The following is a 15,799-nucleotide window of genomic DNA, read 5'->3' as shown; positions in this document are numbered from 1 at the left end:
ACTCCCTAGCTGCCCCCTCAACATATTTGTTGTGTTCTTCCCCACTGTGAAGTTAAGAATCATGCAGCACTCCTGTCATTCATTTGGTTTTTGTTTTACTATGTGTGTGTGAGGCAATTGAGGTTGTGACTTGCCCAGGGTCACACAGCTAGTGTCAAATGTCGTCCAAGGATGAATTTGAATTCAGGTCCTCCTGACTCCAGGGCCAATGCTTTATCCACTGCACTCCTAGCTGCCCCTCTCCTGCCATTTATGACAATTCCTAGCAGCACCCTACCAGCAGTTCTACCACTTCTTTTGATCCTCCTTTTTCCCCTAATACATAACTTGAAAACCCCCTTCTCCTTAGCAGATACAGCTTTGGCTCATCAGGGGTATCAGTACTCCTGACAATTCTTGAAGGATTGCCATGTTTTTATATTCATCCTTTGTTACCTGCTTGTTTCTGCCACACATGGTGGGGTGGGGTGGGGGCAGGAAAAAGGCTCATTGCTAAGTTCTCAGTGCATCTACTTTGGTATTTCCAGATTTCTTACTTTCTCCTCCCTTCTGAGATGAATTCCCCTGAGGCATTTTAATCTAGGAGATCCTCCATGTTTCTGAACCTTTTGAAATCAGCTTTCCCAAAACGCAGGGAGCATTTCAGACTATCTCATTATCTAGAGGAAGTAGTCACTTTCCCGTATGGTTCCTGTTATGTCCACCACAGCAACCAGTTTCTCTTTTTAAGTGACAATTAGTGGTAGAATCAAATTCCCTTCCTACTCCCCTGCCTTTTGTTGGTTCTTCTTTGTGAAGGGAAAAAACACTATTAAGGCAAGCAGGCCAAGAAGTCATTACTGCTCTACTTTTGGCAGAACTTATCAGGTGTCTGAAGCCCTCATCACTATTCCTATTTTCATGCCTCTCTGCCAGGCTTGCAGTCTGCTTTCTGAAATTTTCTTTCTGTCCTGGTGGTCGGTAGTAACTTGGATGTTTCTTCCTTGATTTCACTGATCAACTCCTCTATGCACCCCACCTTTTATTCTTTAAACCCATCCTGCTTATTTTGAATATGATACTTATTCAGAGCAACATACTAATCATGGTTTGAAATATCATAGCTCTGAATGGGCACATACATAACTCAAAAGAAATTTATTTAACATGTAACAGGCTCATAGTGGTGATGCGATTTCCCTAAAAACACAGTTATGTAGTAGTAGTAGCAGCAGTAATAGTAGTACTAATGCTAGTAGCAGTAGTTGTCATTGTTGTCGTGGTCCAGGATTTCTGACTACAAATCCTGGGATCTTTCCATTGTACCTAAAGAGAAGGACGGTCTAATAATTTCCACCCAAAACAAACAAATAAATTAATAAAATCTAAAAAAAAAAAGTCTGAGGAGTTCCAGGGAACAACGGAGGTAGGTGAAATATTGAAGTTTCTATATGGCCTTGCTGATAATCTAGCCCAGGTTGCTACAATACAGTAGTAATACCTCACATTTATTTAAGGCTTTCAAGTTTACAATGTTTTCTTCAAAATGACTTCAGGAAGTGGAGTAAGAATACTCATTTTATAGCTTACCCCCCACCCCCATGCAAATACTCATACATGTTTAGTGAATTTAAAGTTAAAAAAATTCACTCACGTGGCAGAGCCCTGATTCCTAACCAAGCCTTCTACAAGAAAATTGGATGAATAAATGAGCCTATCAAATGATAGCTCTGTGATAGGCAGCAATCTGAGAGCACGGGGATCAGCACGGATAATTAAATACTCCTGAGTAAGATGTGAGGCTGGAGTAGCAGCAAGCCAGTAAACTTAAATGGATTATCATGCTGCCAGGTTGACCTGGACATTTAAAAAGGACCTGAAGATCACAGAAATCTACCTTAGAGAGAGATCGTTTATTACCCTCACTTTAGAGATGAACAGAAGTATTTATAAAGCACCCACTATGTGTGTTATGTTATAAAGCTAAAAATGAACTGTCCTTAACCTCAAGGAGCTTACATTCTACCACAGGGAATGTACAAATATGTCATTCAGTTATTTTCAGATGTGTCTGACGTGACCCCGTTTGGGATATTCTTGGCAGAGATACTGGAGTCGTTTGCCATTTCCAGCTTATTTGATAGGTGAGGAAACTGAGGCAAACAGGGTCAAGTGACTTGCCCAGGGTAATAACTCAGCAGGTAACAGGCCACATTTGAACTCAGGAAGATGGGTCTTCCTGGTTATAGGGCTAGAGCTCTATGCACTGTGCCACCCAGCTGCCCCTGTGTACAAACAAGTATGTACAAAATAAATGTCATTTTAGGCATAGAGGGAGGCACTAGTAGCTGGGGGCTGTTTCAGAGTTATCAGGAAAAGCTTAATGCATGAAGTGGCACCTAAGCTGGGCTCTAAAGGAAAATGATCCATGAAGCAGAGGTAAGGTGAAGTGAGGTGAGGATGCATTCCTAGCATAGGGGATAGTCTATGCAAAAAGTAGAACAATGGAACATTATTGTGTGAGGAAAGGCAAGGAAGCCAGTTTGACTGGAGAGAAATGTGAAGATGATGGTGTCAGGTTGTAAAAGACAGAATTTATTGTGCAGGGTCTGTCCTGAGCTTTACTCTGGCAGCTGTGTGAAGATTAGATTATCAAAAGTTTAAAAGCAAGAGGTGATGAGTGTCTAAATTAGGGTGGTAGCTGTGTGAGTGGTAAGAAAGGTAATCAACATGAGATAATGAGAAAGAATCAAGTCACATCAACTGATTTGGGTAAGGATAAGGAATAAAGGGTATTCCCAAGGTTATGAGTCTGGGTAACCTTAAAAAAAAAAGTCAGAAGAGGTTTGTGGGTGTGGGTTGTTTTGCACCTGTTGAGTTTGGGATGTATATGGGACATCCACTGAGAAATGTCTAATAGACAGTGCTAATCTCTAGTGACGGCTTTTTCCTTAAATGATTTGCCCACGGTCATACTGCAAAGTAATGAAGATGGGACTAGATCCCAGATCTCCTAACTCACTGGGCAGTATACTTTATACATTATGCTGCTGCTTCCAAGTAAACCTGCTTAGAGTTAACGCTGCCCCAAAAGCCACAATTCATCACTATCCAGATATCTGGTAAACAGAAGGTGCAATGAATCAAGTGATGTCCTATTTTTAGGTGGGATTTAGAGCCAAAAGATTTAGGATGACACCTGGTCCAACCTCCTCATTTTGCAGAAGAAATCAAGGTATAGAGAGGAAGTGTTACCGACTAGAAAATGTATGATAGGCTGCATACTCATGTCTTCCTGATTTCAAGTTGAGTGCCTTCTCCACTAAACCACACAGCCTCTCAAAGGCATGTATGGTTGTTCTCCAGTTCCATGTCTGCCTCTTTTACTTCCATTTCAACATTTTTTGGCCTACGTTTGGGTAGAAAACTTCTTGTGCTTTTCAAAGAACTAGGGGAAAAGTTTACATGTCTCTATATAAGCACATATAAATCGTCATTTGCTTTGTGTACTTTTTTCTGTCCCGTTGTGAGTACTGTGCATGTACACATACACATATACACACACGCATGTTTGGAACCCCAAGTGAAATACCTTCTACTACACATCATTAGTAGCAGCACTTATTAGAACAGTGCCTGGAACATCATAGCCACTTAACACATGTTTATTGACCTACTAATCAAGAGACCTAGGTTTAAGCTCTACCTTTGCCACTGTATAACTTGAAACAAATCATTTAACCGAAGTTCTAATTTTTTCATGTGAAGTTGAAACAATCCAACCCAGTCTCACAAGGATGTACTAAGGCCCAAAAATGAGATTGTGTATGTAAAGGTTATAAAATCTTATTGAAACACTTAAGTACTGTTTGTAAGCAGGTATCCTACACCAAAGGGGACAAACATGACTTAGTTCATTCAACCTCCTCCCTGTCCACTAACCAAACTTTACAGACACAGTTAAGGTCAGGGTGTGAAAAATCCAAGTGCAGGGAGGGAGTATGTATGGAGAATATATTATTTCCTTTGTGGTCTGAGAAGAAAGGAGATTTATGACCCAGGCTGAGATGTTAGCCCTTGATGGTAATGGTTGTTTTATTTAGAAAGTATGTGTGTATATATATATACACAAGAAATTTCCTCTAGTAGGGAACAAATTCCAAGGATCAGCCAAGGCTAGGGTGTTGAATGTGAAGATGTGATTTAGAAACTTTCAGAAGATTCCTGTATTTCTTTTAATCTTTTCCCCATATTTCCTGAAGGGATTCCAGTTTCTGCCCTCTAATTGCTTTATCAATCTTTGTCTTTCAACTGATTTTTAAAAACTAGTATTCATCTAAGAAACTGTGTGTACTTTGGGAGGTTATAGATTAAAAACCAGACACCCTCTGGCCTGACTTCAGAAGCTGATGGGCATTAATTACAGTGTGCTCAATGGAACAAATCTTATTAACCCACTTAAACCACCATCCCTGCAACACAAGCTGTGCTTTTGTTTTTGCTCCAGCTTCCCCATGCAATGCCTATCATTCCCTCTCCTCACTCTTGGCCTACTGAATTCCTTCCCTTTCTTTGGAATTTAACAAATGTCACCCCTTTTGTGTAGCTTTCTCTGAATAATTCCTTATAAACATTTTCTCCCTCCATCTGACACACAGCATTTTGTTTTGAACCTAAGGAAATGATTAGCTGGGTATGTGCCATAAACCCACATTAACACTAAGCTCAGGGAACAGGGACAGAATTATTTAAAACAAGTATCAGGTTTTTCACTATATCTATCTGTTATTATAAAGCCTAGAATATTGTTTTATTTAATGGGCATGCAATTGTTGAATGAAAATGGTGCCAACTTCAAACCGTAGGGAAGTCAAACCTAAACGTTGTGGAGATTTAACTGATAAGCCAAACTTATAGTCTAGAGAGCAAGAAGCTCATTAAACTAAATGAATTGTAACAGATAAATTAATCAAATGATCAAGCCCTTTTAAGTTTTTGTTAGTTTTAGATAAACTGAGCTTGTATAGAAAAAAAAAATAATGCAATTTTCAGATTTTACCAAATAGCTAAGCTTCAGACTAGCTATATTTTCTCTTGGTCATTTAAGAAGCATTTTTTTAGTTCTAAGAGATAATGCCAATCAATAGCCAAGGAAAAGTATAAGGAATGCTGAGTGAAGATGAACTACTTATCCCAAAGTTGAAATCTCTGCTCCAAAGCAAAAGCCTCTGAAGCCTCCACTTTATTTTGGGCCATCATCTCCCAGATCAACCTGAGGAGGATATAACGGAACAGCAGGCAAACAAACATTAGTTGAGATTTCAGTGCAAGACTCTCACCTCTGCTTATCATAAAGACTCACTGCCTCCCATCATCAATATTTATTGAGCATTTACAGTGTACTAGGCACAATAGAACATACAGAAAAACATTGTCCCTGCCCTTGAGGAGCTTACATTCTATAACAAAAAATACACCTCTCTCTTTAAATGGTATTTTGTGTTTGGTGTTTTCTACAAGGGTAGTGAGGGGAAGAGTTTGCAGCGTGAGCTTTGGGTATAACTTAGCCCCACCATCACTTGGTGAGAGGACTGGGTTAGGGAAGAGTTTAAGGCAGACAATAACAGACCATTCAGGGTAGGGCTTAGAGTGAGATTAGGGGGAAAAAAAGAGCCACTATCTCACTAAATATAAGGGAAGATTTCCTATAGGAATAGGAATGGAGGCAAGAAGTTTGTGGGATGCAAGCAAAGGAAGAAAGGAATCTCAGATACTGAAGCCAGAAATATCATGCTATCTTTCCCCACACAACACCTCCCCCCCTCCACCACCAGAATAGGAGTGTGGTTGGTGACAAGGCAGAAGGAGAAAAGGCTAAAAGGTATACCTGACAAATTGGAATACAGGATTAAAATCCAAGGCAGGCTATAAGAATAGCAATGAATTCTTTTAGAGGGACTTTGGAAGCACAAACCTGATAGTTAACCAATGTTACTACAGATCATGAGACTTGTAGCTTCCGTAAGTTAGAAAAATGCCATACCAAAAATTTAAGTGGAACATATGATTTTATTCAGACCACCACCTTTTGTTTTAAAAGAGGAACTGAAAATCAGGGTGGTGGAGAGGGGAGTAATGTTTGGAACAATATGGAACACATGGAACTTTAGCCATTTGATAATTTTATAACTTAAATTTGTTTTTTAAAGTTCATTATATAGCTACCAAGTGGGAAGCAAATTTTCAAAATGTACAATTTTCTTTAGAGAAGTTTCAGAACTAAAGATCTGATTTACATGAAAAGCTGTAGAGAAAGTAGTTGAAAAGTCCATTCATAAAACTTTTATTCCACTTACATCAACTTAATACACATGTTCTTAACAATTATGCTTGGATTGTTCATGAAAATTTCATAAGACATTAAACAAAGCTAGCCATCATCTCAAGTTATTTCCCTGTTAACTATTTTTACAGCACATGCATGTTAGGCAAGTATCAAAAAAATCACAAAAGCAAAAAACCTAAAAAAAGTTAAATACATGGGTTTTTTGTTTTACTGCTGTGCTTGATATACAGTGACTTTTATGAATATCAAGCAATTCATTTTTACTGCATCTTTACTTGTACATTTGTTCTTAGGTTGCCTAAACCATTTAAATACAAATAAAATGAGTGTAGCAAAAATAATGAAAGCGAACAGCAGGTAACTTTACAAATAATGGAATGTGAACCGTTTCTGCCCTTCTCCAGAGTAAATTGACTGGGTTAAAACTTTGTCTTAAGGAACACTTTTGCAACTGCAATCATAAAGGTGTACACGTTGAGATTGTGTATTCCACAGATACACATGGAATGACATGTAATATCTATGGGACATCTGTTTCTACCACAGCCATGAGTGCTCCAACCCTAAAGTACCCACAATAACTACACCTGTGGCTGGAACCAATTATCCCTTTATCCCCCCACCATGACAGGCCAATATGTAGGCAGTTTTCTTTGCTTAGACATGGAAGCTGTTTTAACACTGGCCTTGTGAAATCACAATGTACCAAAAGTACTATGCCAAACATGTAAAACGAGTATAAAAATTCCATATCCCCATATTGGCCACCTCAGATGAAAACAGATAACTCCCCAAATGTTAACTGGCTCTACTCCCCTAATATTAAACATAAAAACCACATGGGAAATATAGAAATCCAAATAGAAGTAACATAAACCTGTCATAAATCGTAAACAAAAACTATTTGTGGGACAGCATGGATGACAAATGGTCTACTGTGTAAATTTTAGAATGAGGCAGACAAAAGTTGGAAGGCTGGTTAATTCTCCCCTCCTTCTCCTGCTTCAGCTTCATCTCCTTGGGTATCCGATGTCCACAACTGATTAAAAAAAAAAAAATCAGATTTTAGCATCTACAATTTGAAAATGTAAAAAAAAACCACAACTGCTTGTAAGTTATATTTTTCAACTGAATATCTAAGTAAATATGATTATAATTACTTTGTATAACAATCATCACTATCTAGACATTCTATCATCACCTTTATCCACATATAGGTTCAATTAACAGTGCATAAACCTGGGACTAATGAACAGAACAGAAAATATGTACGTATACATACACTGAAATGTGGACCAGAAATACTGACATCCTCAAACCAGACTATTTGTCATACAGCTAAAGTGGATATATAATATAGTGTGAGATTAAAATTGGATATTAGATCATAAATCTCCCCTACTTAACCTTTCCCTTAATTTATCTCCCAGACTAGTAAATGGAAGAAGCTTCTGGTTTTCTAGTTAGAGCTTTTATTGTATGGTAGTCACAAGGTGATGTTGAGTAGAAGGATAGGAAAGTAAAAATACAATACAAATCGTCTTAAGTCTAGGCTTAGTCTATATTCCATACAAAACTCACCAAAACCCAAGGCCACCTTTGGGGAGAGAGACTGAGTCAAGCGCGTGCTGTTAAACGAGAGCCGGGCCCAGTCAAACTCCAGTCTGCGTCTGCCTGTGCAGCGCAGCCAGGAGACCAGCGGAGCAGGAAAAAAGCCCCACTTCCGTTCTGTTCTCTCCTTGCCTTTTAAGCTTGCACCCCGGAAGTCGAGTGCTCAGCAGGCGGACTGGTGTGCATAGCTCATGCTGTTGGTCTCCTCCCCAAAAGGGTAGTCCTAAAAAAAAAAAAACTGGCGTCTCTCCATTATCTAACCGACTGTTAAAACTTTTTACCACATTCCCCCCTTTTGTTCCTCAAGAAACAAAATATTTCCTTGACGGAACAGTAAAAATAATATAATAACTATTGCTAACTAATAATATGTGAACAACAATATAGAAAAGGAAGAGAGGAAAGTTTTGTCCAGAGGGGCGATTTTTTTTTTGTCCTCATGAACCGACACTTTGACATTAGTCTTGCAAAGGGAGAGCCTCTGCAGAGAGTACATGTTACAGATAGTGTATATTATAACAGAAAGGAGATAGTAAAAACTAACAAAACATATAAAGTCTCTGAGTTCTCTTGTCTTCTTGAAGTGGTAAGATGTCATCAGGAGGAAACTGGATTCTGGTCTGGAAAGCTGGATTCTCTTCTTTAACTGTCTGAATTGCTGTATTTTTACTAAACCTTAGCATAGCATTTATATCTTTAGACTTCTAATAGAGGGCTGAGGTAGTTATGCAATCTGTAACACTTTTTACCACCATGTGTCTGGATCAAAGCCAAATTTAGTATGTGTTCATGACACCTGAAAATGTTATGGAAAGGTTATCATACTTAAGACGATTTGTATTGTATTTCTACTTTCCTATCCTTCTACTCAACATCACCTTGTGATTACCATACAATAAAAGCTCTAACTAGAAAACCAGAAGCTTCTTCCATTTACTAGTCTGGGAGATAAATTAAGGGAAAGGTTAAGTAGGGGAGATTTATGATCTAATATCCAATTTTAATCTCACAATAGTCATGCCCCCAAAGCTGCCATATTTTGAACTTTAGTCTTTATAAAAGCCAAGACACTTCCTATTTCTAAGTAAATAAGTACTAGAATATGAAGAGTTTTAAGGGAAAAAAAAAGGGGGGGGGATTGGTTTAACTCTAGATTACCTTACAGGGGGTTACAGAGGGGAAAGAAAAAGAAAAGTTAATTAATTTATCAGTCATGTAGGAGAACCAAAAAACATACATACAGGTATTATCCAATATTAGACCTGTATATTTGACAACATCCAAATACAACACCCCCCCCCCCAAAGGATTCAAGATGAAAGGGATTGTTTTAACCTCAGTTTCAAAGGAACTTTAAGCTCAGTGTCCAATCTTTGTTATGAACAAAGATGTAGACTTACAATTGGGTTTCATTATTCCAACTTGGGCTCAGATATAGAGAACAAATGGTTGCTGCATAAAGGTGCCATAATTTGTCTTTAGGTGGGTAGATTAGTAGTAACAGGTTATGTTTTATCAAATCTTTATTTACTTTCAAACTGACTTAAAAAGATTGTTGTGAACTGACTAGAGGGGAAGAAAAAAATTCTGAATTTTATTTTGGTTTTAGCTTGTAGCCACTTAATTTGCTTATTGATTTTAGGCATGGGCCTGGGGCTAAGACATGTAATCTAGCTTTGATCAAGCTGTTTTTTAGAAACCCCCATCTACCAATTCCAGCCATAAAAGTAGCCCATGTAAGCTATAAATTAAACACCTCTACCATTTCTAGGCACTCAGTCTAGATTTTCAAATCTTCATCTGGTCTTCAGAAAACATTTTACCTCATTTAAAAATTGCTTAGTGGTTTTGGACTGCTAATATTTTAAGGGTTTTCCTTTTAAATCAGCTTTTAACATTTGACCTATTGTTCTAAAATAATACAAATATATAAAACAAGGTCCCTGATATCCCCCTAATATTGCCCTTGCCCAAAGGTCACACTGATATGAAATTCAATTCCAAATAGTGGAGTTCAAGATCACGTATTATAATGTCTAACTTGATGAACTCAGGTCTTCCAGTGCTATTGGCTACTGTATGCTGTCATCTTAGCTAAAATAATTCATTAATTGCCACTTGATCCTTATAAACCAAGGAAAAATTAATAAAGTACAATGAAATCAAACAAGGTTTAGACTTTAAAAGCTCCTTTTAACTCCTTTATGAAAAGACGCTTTTTCTAAAAATTTCTCCATTAAGCTCCTTTCTCAATCTGAATCTGGAATCCTTAGAGAATACAGACACATGTTCCTTACAGAATACAGATACTTTTCACCTTATGTAAATTTGACTATACATAAAGAATTTTCAAAGAAATCTGCATTCCAGGAAAAAAAAACACCTACCCATGTTAATTTTACCGTATAGTGGTACTGTTTTCTCTCCCTCTTCCTGCCCCTTGGTTTGGCAATCCATGCCCCACCCCCCCAATCCCCAACCAAGAAACCCTTAAAAAAAATCCTCTCCAAGGTGGTTCTCCCCCCCCCCTCTTAAGTGAAAGCAGAAAGGGGGAGTGGAGGGGAGGGGACACTTGGCTTGGAACCTTCACAGCTGAGAAGAGATCTTCTGCCTTGTTTCACTCACCTGCCTAGATATCTGTCTTCTGTTGGTCCCTCTGGGCTTGCAGTTGGGCACTGTGTGTCTGTGCCCCCCCCCCCGTCCCCCCCCCCCCATCTGTGTCCTTGTCTACCCTTCACACTTTTTTCCTATTGGTTTCAGCCAGGCCCCCACATGTTCCTCCTTCTGCTCTCCCTTCTCTGCCCTGGCCCGATGGCCCTTTCCTCCCTATCCCCTGTCAGGGGGCAAATTTGCATTATGTAAAAATCACTTTACATAGAGGTCTACTAATTACTTAAAGTGAGAATACTCTGTACACAAAACTTGGCAAATGAACTAGAAGAAGAGTTGGGAGGAAAAAGGACCTAAGGAACTATGCGGGTAAAAAATTTATACAGGGTATACTTAGAGAACCGGTTTGGAGGGATAGGCCACTAGAAATTATTCTTTAGCCTAAGCTAGGTATTGAACCTATCATATCTTACTAGCTTTGATTCTGCAATTTGTGGGGAGGGGTAGGTGGCACAAGACTTAATTCCTATACTAAAGTTTTTTGCTTTTATCATATGTAAAAATTAGCTTCTGATGGATGTTTTGATCTGCTCCACAAATACAAAGTTTTACTCCACAGGAAAGACCTATGAAAAGAAGTTAACATCTCCATGCTAAACAGCAAATGAAAAAAAATTTTAAAACCCCAAAAGCCCCACTGCGATAAGTGCTCAAGCAGTACACTTATCACAAATGACTGAAGCTCATATTTCCTTCAATTGACAATGAAGTCAGTTATGACCTTCTTTGTTATCTGTAAATGCTGCTACTTATGTCTATCTCTTTAGTTATTTATCAAATGCATTCCCTTCCAAAATATGATTTTTAAATGTAGGGCATAGTTAAAATTTTAGTATAATCTTAAACTGAACTATGAACTTAAAATTAGTCTTGCTTGTAAAATTTGCTATTATAAAATACTAATCAATTCAGAAACTGTTTCAAGAAAACAGCTAACTCAGATGAATCATATTAGATGTAAAGCAAAGTCAATGTCAGCTAATTGCTCTGATTTTTTAAGTAAACCGATCCTAAAGTGATTCTTTTCACTTTATCAAGCATAACACCACTTTGGTTACTAAGACAATTTTAATGGTGATGTACTTACTGTCAAGTTGTCTCTCAGTAATTGCATTATTAGTGTGCTGTCTTTGTATGATTCTTCACTTAATGTATCAAGTTCAGCAATGGCTTCATCAAAAGCCTGTAACAAGAAACAAAATTTAGTTCAAGTTCTAACTAAGCTGCTAAATGTTCAAATAGCAAACCAAACTTACTGTCTTTGCAAGAGAGCAGGCTTTCTCTGGAGAGTTCAGGATCTCATAATAGAACACAGAGAAGTTCAAGGCCAGACCCAATCTTATAGGATGCGTTGGTTGCATCTCCTTTTTGCTGATTTCAAATGCTTCTTGATATGCTTGTTGTGATTGATCCACTATTCCTGAGAATTAAAGAAAAAAATTGCACTAGTGAATTCATATACTTATTTTACCCCATCTCATAATACATATCAAATATCAAAAAAAGAACAAATTTAAAGATAATTTTGTTGCGGTTTGTCTTTTGGTTTTTGACGAGGACCAATGACATTACAATGTTGGGAGTCAGGGTAAGGTGTGTTTGTTTGGCTATGGCTGATCAGAGAAACAAGAGTTTGGAAGGCTCTACCACAGGTTGGGCACAAGTGGTCTGTTAGTACATTTAGAGTGGAAATGGTTCTGGATTTGCATAGCTCACATTTGGTCTGTGCTTCTATGATTCTGCTTTGCTCATAGAGTACAGTACAGGCACACCATGCTAGGTGGTCCTGTAGCATTGAGTTCCACATCTCAAAATCAATACTAAAGTTCTTCAGAGAGACCCTAAGAATGTTCTTGTACCACTTCTTCTGATCTTCATGTGACTTTTTTGTGTGTGACTTTTCCATAAAATAGTCTTCTAGGCAAACATATTTGGCATTTGAACTACATGGCCAGCTCATCAGAGCTGCACTCTTTACAATAGAGTTTGCAAATGCTTGGCTGGCAGTTCAGCTTTAGAGAACAGCCCAGCGTCCAGTACCTTATTTTGTCAGTTAATCTTCAGGATCTTCCTTAGACAATTCAAGTGGAAACAGTTCAGTTTTCTGGTCTGGCCTGACAGACTGTTCAACAGTGTAGTCAGCACAATGACTCAGTTTGGTAGGCAACTTGATACCTCTTCTCTCCCATACTTTCTTTTGGAGCTTCCCAAACACTGAGCTGAGCTAGATCTGGCAATACATGCACTAACCTCATCATCTATGTGGACAGCCCTGGAGAGCGTACTGCCAAGCTAAGTGAACTTATCCATAGCATTTAAAATTTCTACATTTACTGTGATCAACGGCTCTACATATGAATAGTACAATGTCGGCTGGTGGAAACCTTTGTTTTCTTGATGCCCAACTGTCATGCCAAAATAAGCACAGGTGGCAGAGATGCAGCTCACAATCCTCTGAACAAAAAGTCCTCCAACAACTCCTCCTACACTCTGGTTTTGGCCCATAGCCTTTTCAAGGTGAATAGTTTACCAACAGCATGGAAGCCAATCTTGATGCTATTTTCATTCTCCACTGCAAAAAATCTCATGCTGAAGGGCATGGGAACAAGCACACAACCCCACTTCATTTCATTGGTGACTAGGAAAGGGTGAGAGCACCTGTCCTACAATGCTAAACTTCTCCGGGCAACTAAATCTTGCCATAATTTTCCACAGGCCCTCCTGAAAGTATTAGAGGTACACACATATATGTATGTGTATATATGTATGCATTTAAGTAGTCCAACTTTCCATCAAAGCATGCATAAACCAGAGCTCATAACCCAAAAATCTAACAAATATATTCTCGGGGCTTATAACTGAGTAAGAAAGTTTCCCATATATGTTCTAAATAACATAAAACAAAGTATAAAATAAAGAATATTGTGGGGTGATTATTTCAGGGGGGAAAAACAATTACTCTACGGTTTATTACATTAAGAAATTTAGTGAAACAAGATGAAATTGGATTTTCCTTAAAGACACTTACTTGGCCAAGTACAAAAGCAAATGTTATTTATTAGTATATATTTTTAACATTAACATACCTTTCTTGTCATCACCAGCAGCAACCTCAGCCAAGTAACGGTAGTAGTCTCCTTTCATTTTCAAATAGAAAACTTTGCTTTCTGCTTGTGAAGCGTTAGGAATCAAGAACTTTTCCAATAGAGACTTTGGAAAAAAAGAGGAGGGGGGAGAGAGAGGAATCTTAATAAGCATAAAGGTTTAGAAAATTAAAACAAAAACAAAAAAACCCCAAACAAGTACCTAGACTTCAACTGAAAAATAAAGTATAGTTTTAAAGTGTTAATATAACATTAAATACAAACCTGAAGCTAAAGTATGTGTGTGTGTGTGTGTGTATGTGTATGTATATATATATATATATATATATATATATATATATATATATATATATAAAGGAACACATTTTAATATTATATGTCTTTGTTTAAAGGGCTGGAGAAAAGTACCCATGAGATCACAGATTCACTAATTAATTAAAAACTGCAAAACTTACAATATACTTCTGAAAGGTTTACCAATAGTTGTCAAAACATATAAGCCTTAGGAATTGGAAATCAAAGGAATGTCCATCAATTGGGGAATGGCTAAACAAGCTGTGGCATATAATTGTGATGGAATATTATTGTGCTATAAGAAATGACAAGCAGGATGATTTCAGCAAGGCCTAGAAAGACTTGTATGAAATGATGTATAGTTTAATGAGCAGAATCAAAAGAACATTGTGCAGAGATGGCAATATTTTGATGAAGAACTATGAATGACTTAACTATTCTCAGCAATACAATGATCCAAGACAGTTCCAAAGGACTAATGATGAAGCATACTATCCACCTTCAAAGAAAGAACTGAAATTGATTGAACAGACTGAAACATGCTATTTTTCACTTTCATTTTTTCTTTTATTCAAGTTTTCTTATTCAAAAGGAATAATATGGTAATGTTTTACATAACTGTGCATGTATAACCCACACCTGATTGCTTACCACCTCAGGGAGGAGGGAGGGATAAAATTTGGAACTCAAAACTATAAATAAAATGTTTATTATTTGAATAAAACAAAACATAAAAGCATGACTAAATACTAAAGATTTACTACAAACAGATAGCATTTTCTCCTTTTAGATTTAATAAACTGATCCTTTCCAAGTCCTTATGTAAGTTAGACCTACTGCATCATCAAACTTGAAGATGATATATCAAGAGCATACTAGAGATACAAGGCAAAGCTTAATAAAACCTAATCTTTATCCTGAAGGAGCTTAGAAACTGGGTTTTTATTTCTAGAAGATATTAGAAGCAATACAGAATTTTGACAATAGGGACAGACATCTGTAAAACGAAGAGATTGAACTGGAAGAGTTTGAGCTGATAAGGCTGACTGAAGCAAGTGACTTACCAAAAGCCAGAGAAAGTACCAATGAAGGACAACCCCAGATCAAAGGATTTGCTACCAGGAGGTCTATGAGCTCAGAAGGAGAAAACTAAATTACCTGTATAGCTGAGAACCAAAGAAGGGAACCTGGATAGGTAGGGTTTTCAACAGGCACACGGGAAACCTAAAGTTTGTCCAGAGGATGGAGAATAATCTGATTTATTTGATATATAGGGTATATGCAGGACAGTGGTAGGAGAGGGAAAAAAGACAGGTAAAGATCAGTTTTGAATGAGGCTAAAAAAGTGGTTATCTACTTTATAGGCAATAAGAAACTTACAGTTTTTGAGCAGGCAATGATGTAACTGAAGTGTTTTTTTTTTTTTTAGGATAACTTTTGTGGTTTTAAGCACAACAGATTGCAAGGAGACAGAAATAGTAAAAGGCTACTGTATTATCTCAGATGAGAATTAGTGATGGCTTGAAGTAATCAGAAATTATGAAAAGGAAAAAACACAAACAAAAAACCAAACTAGAAACAACCTAGGGTGGGGGAAACACTGATTCCAAAAGGAATTTAAATTACTGGGTTTTAAAGAGTCTTAACCAGTGTATAAAATAACAGTGATTCACTGACAGAAACAGCAAAGTGGAAGAAATGAATATGTCTTTAAGACATGCTGTATTTTGAACGCTGCAGAAAGACATCCAGGTAATGTCCAACTGGCATTTGGAAATAAAAATCGGAGTTTGAA

General features: G+C 37.5%; 1 protein-coding gene across 2 annotated transcripts in view; it reads right to left on the bottom strand.

Annotated features, from left to right (window-relative positions):
• Nucleotides 1-5,345: 5,345 nt before the first annotated feature.
• YWHAZ (tyrosine 3-monooxygenase/tryptophan 5-monooxygenase activation protein zeta) overlaps nucleotides 5,346-15,799 on the bottom strand; it is a 43,569-nt gene continuing 33,115 nt past the window's right edge. For both annotated transcript variants that reach the window (XM_043983277.1, XM_043983267.1), the window contains 4 exons: nucleotides 13,693-13,816; nucleotides 11,863-12,026; nucleotides 11,694-11,789; nucleotides 5,346-7,364 (listed from right to left, as the gene is read on the bottom strand). In XM_043983277.1, the coding sequence (XP_043839212.1) occupies nucleotides 7,305-7,364; nucleotides 11,694-11,789; nucleotides 11,863-12,026; nucleotides 13,693-13,816 (444 nt within the window). In that variant the 3' untranslated portion in view covers nucleotides 5,346-7,304. The remainder of the gene's footprint in view (nucleotides 7,365-11,693; nucleotides 11,790-11,862; nucleotides 12,027-13,692; nucleotides 13,817-15,799) is intronic.

This window comes from Dromiciops gliroides, chromosome 1, assembly GCF_019393635.1.
Source record: "Dromiciops gliroides isolate mDroGli1 chromosome 1, mDroGli1.pri, whole genome shotgun sequence".
NCBI classification, from domain to species: Eukaryota; Metazoa; Chordata; class Mammalia; order Microbiotheria; family Microbiotheriidae; genus Dromiciops; species Dromiciops gliroides.
The sequence above is the reverse complement of the archived record's forward strand: the minus strand, read 5'-3'. Positions and strand labels throughout refer to the sequence as shown.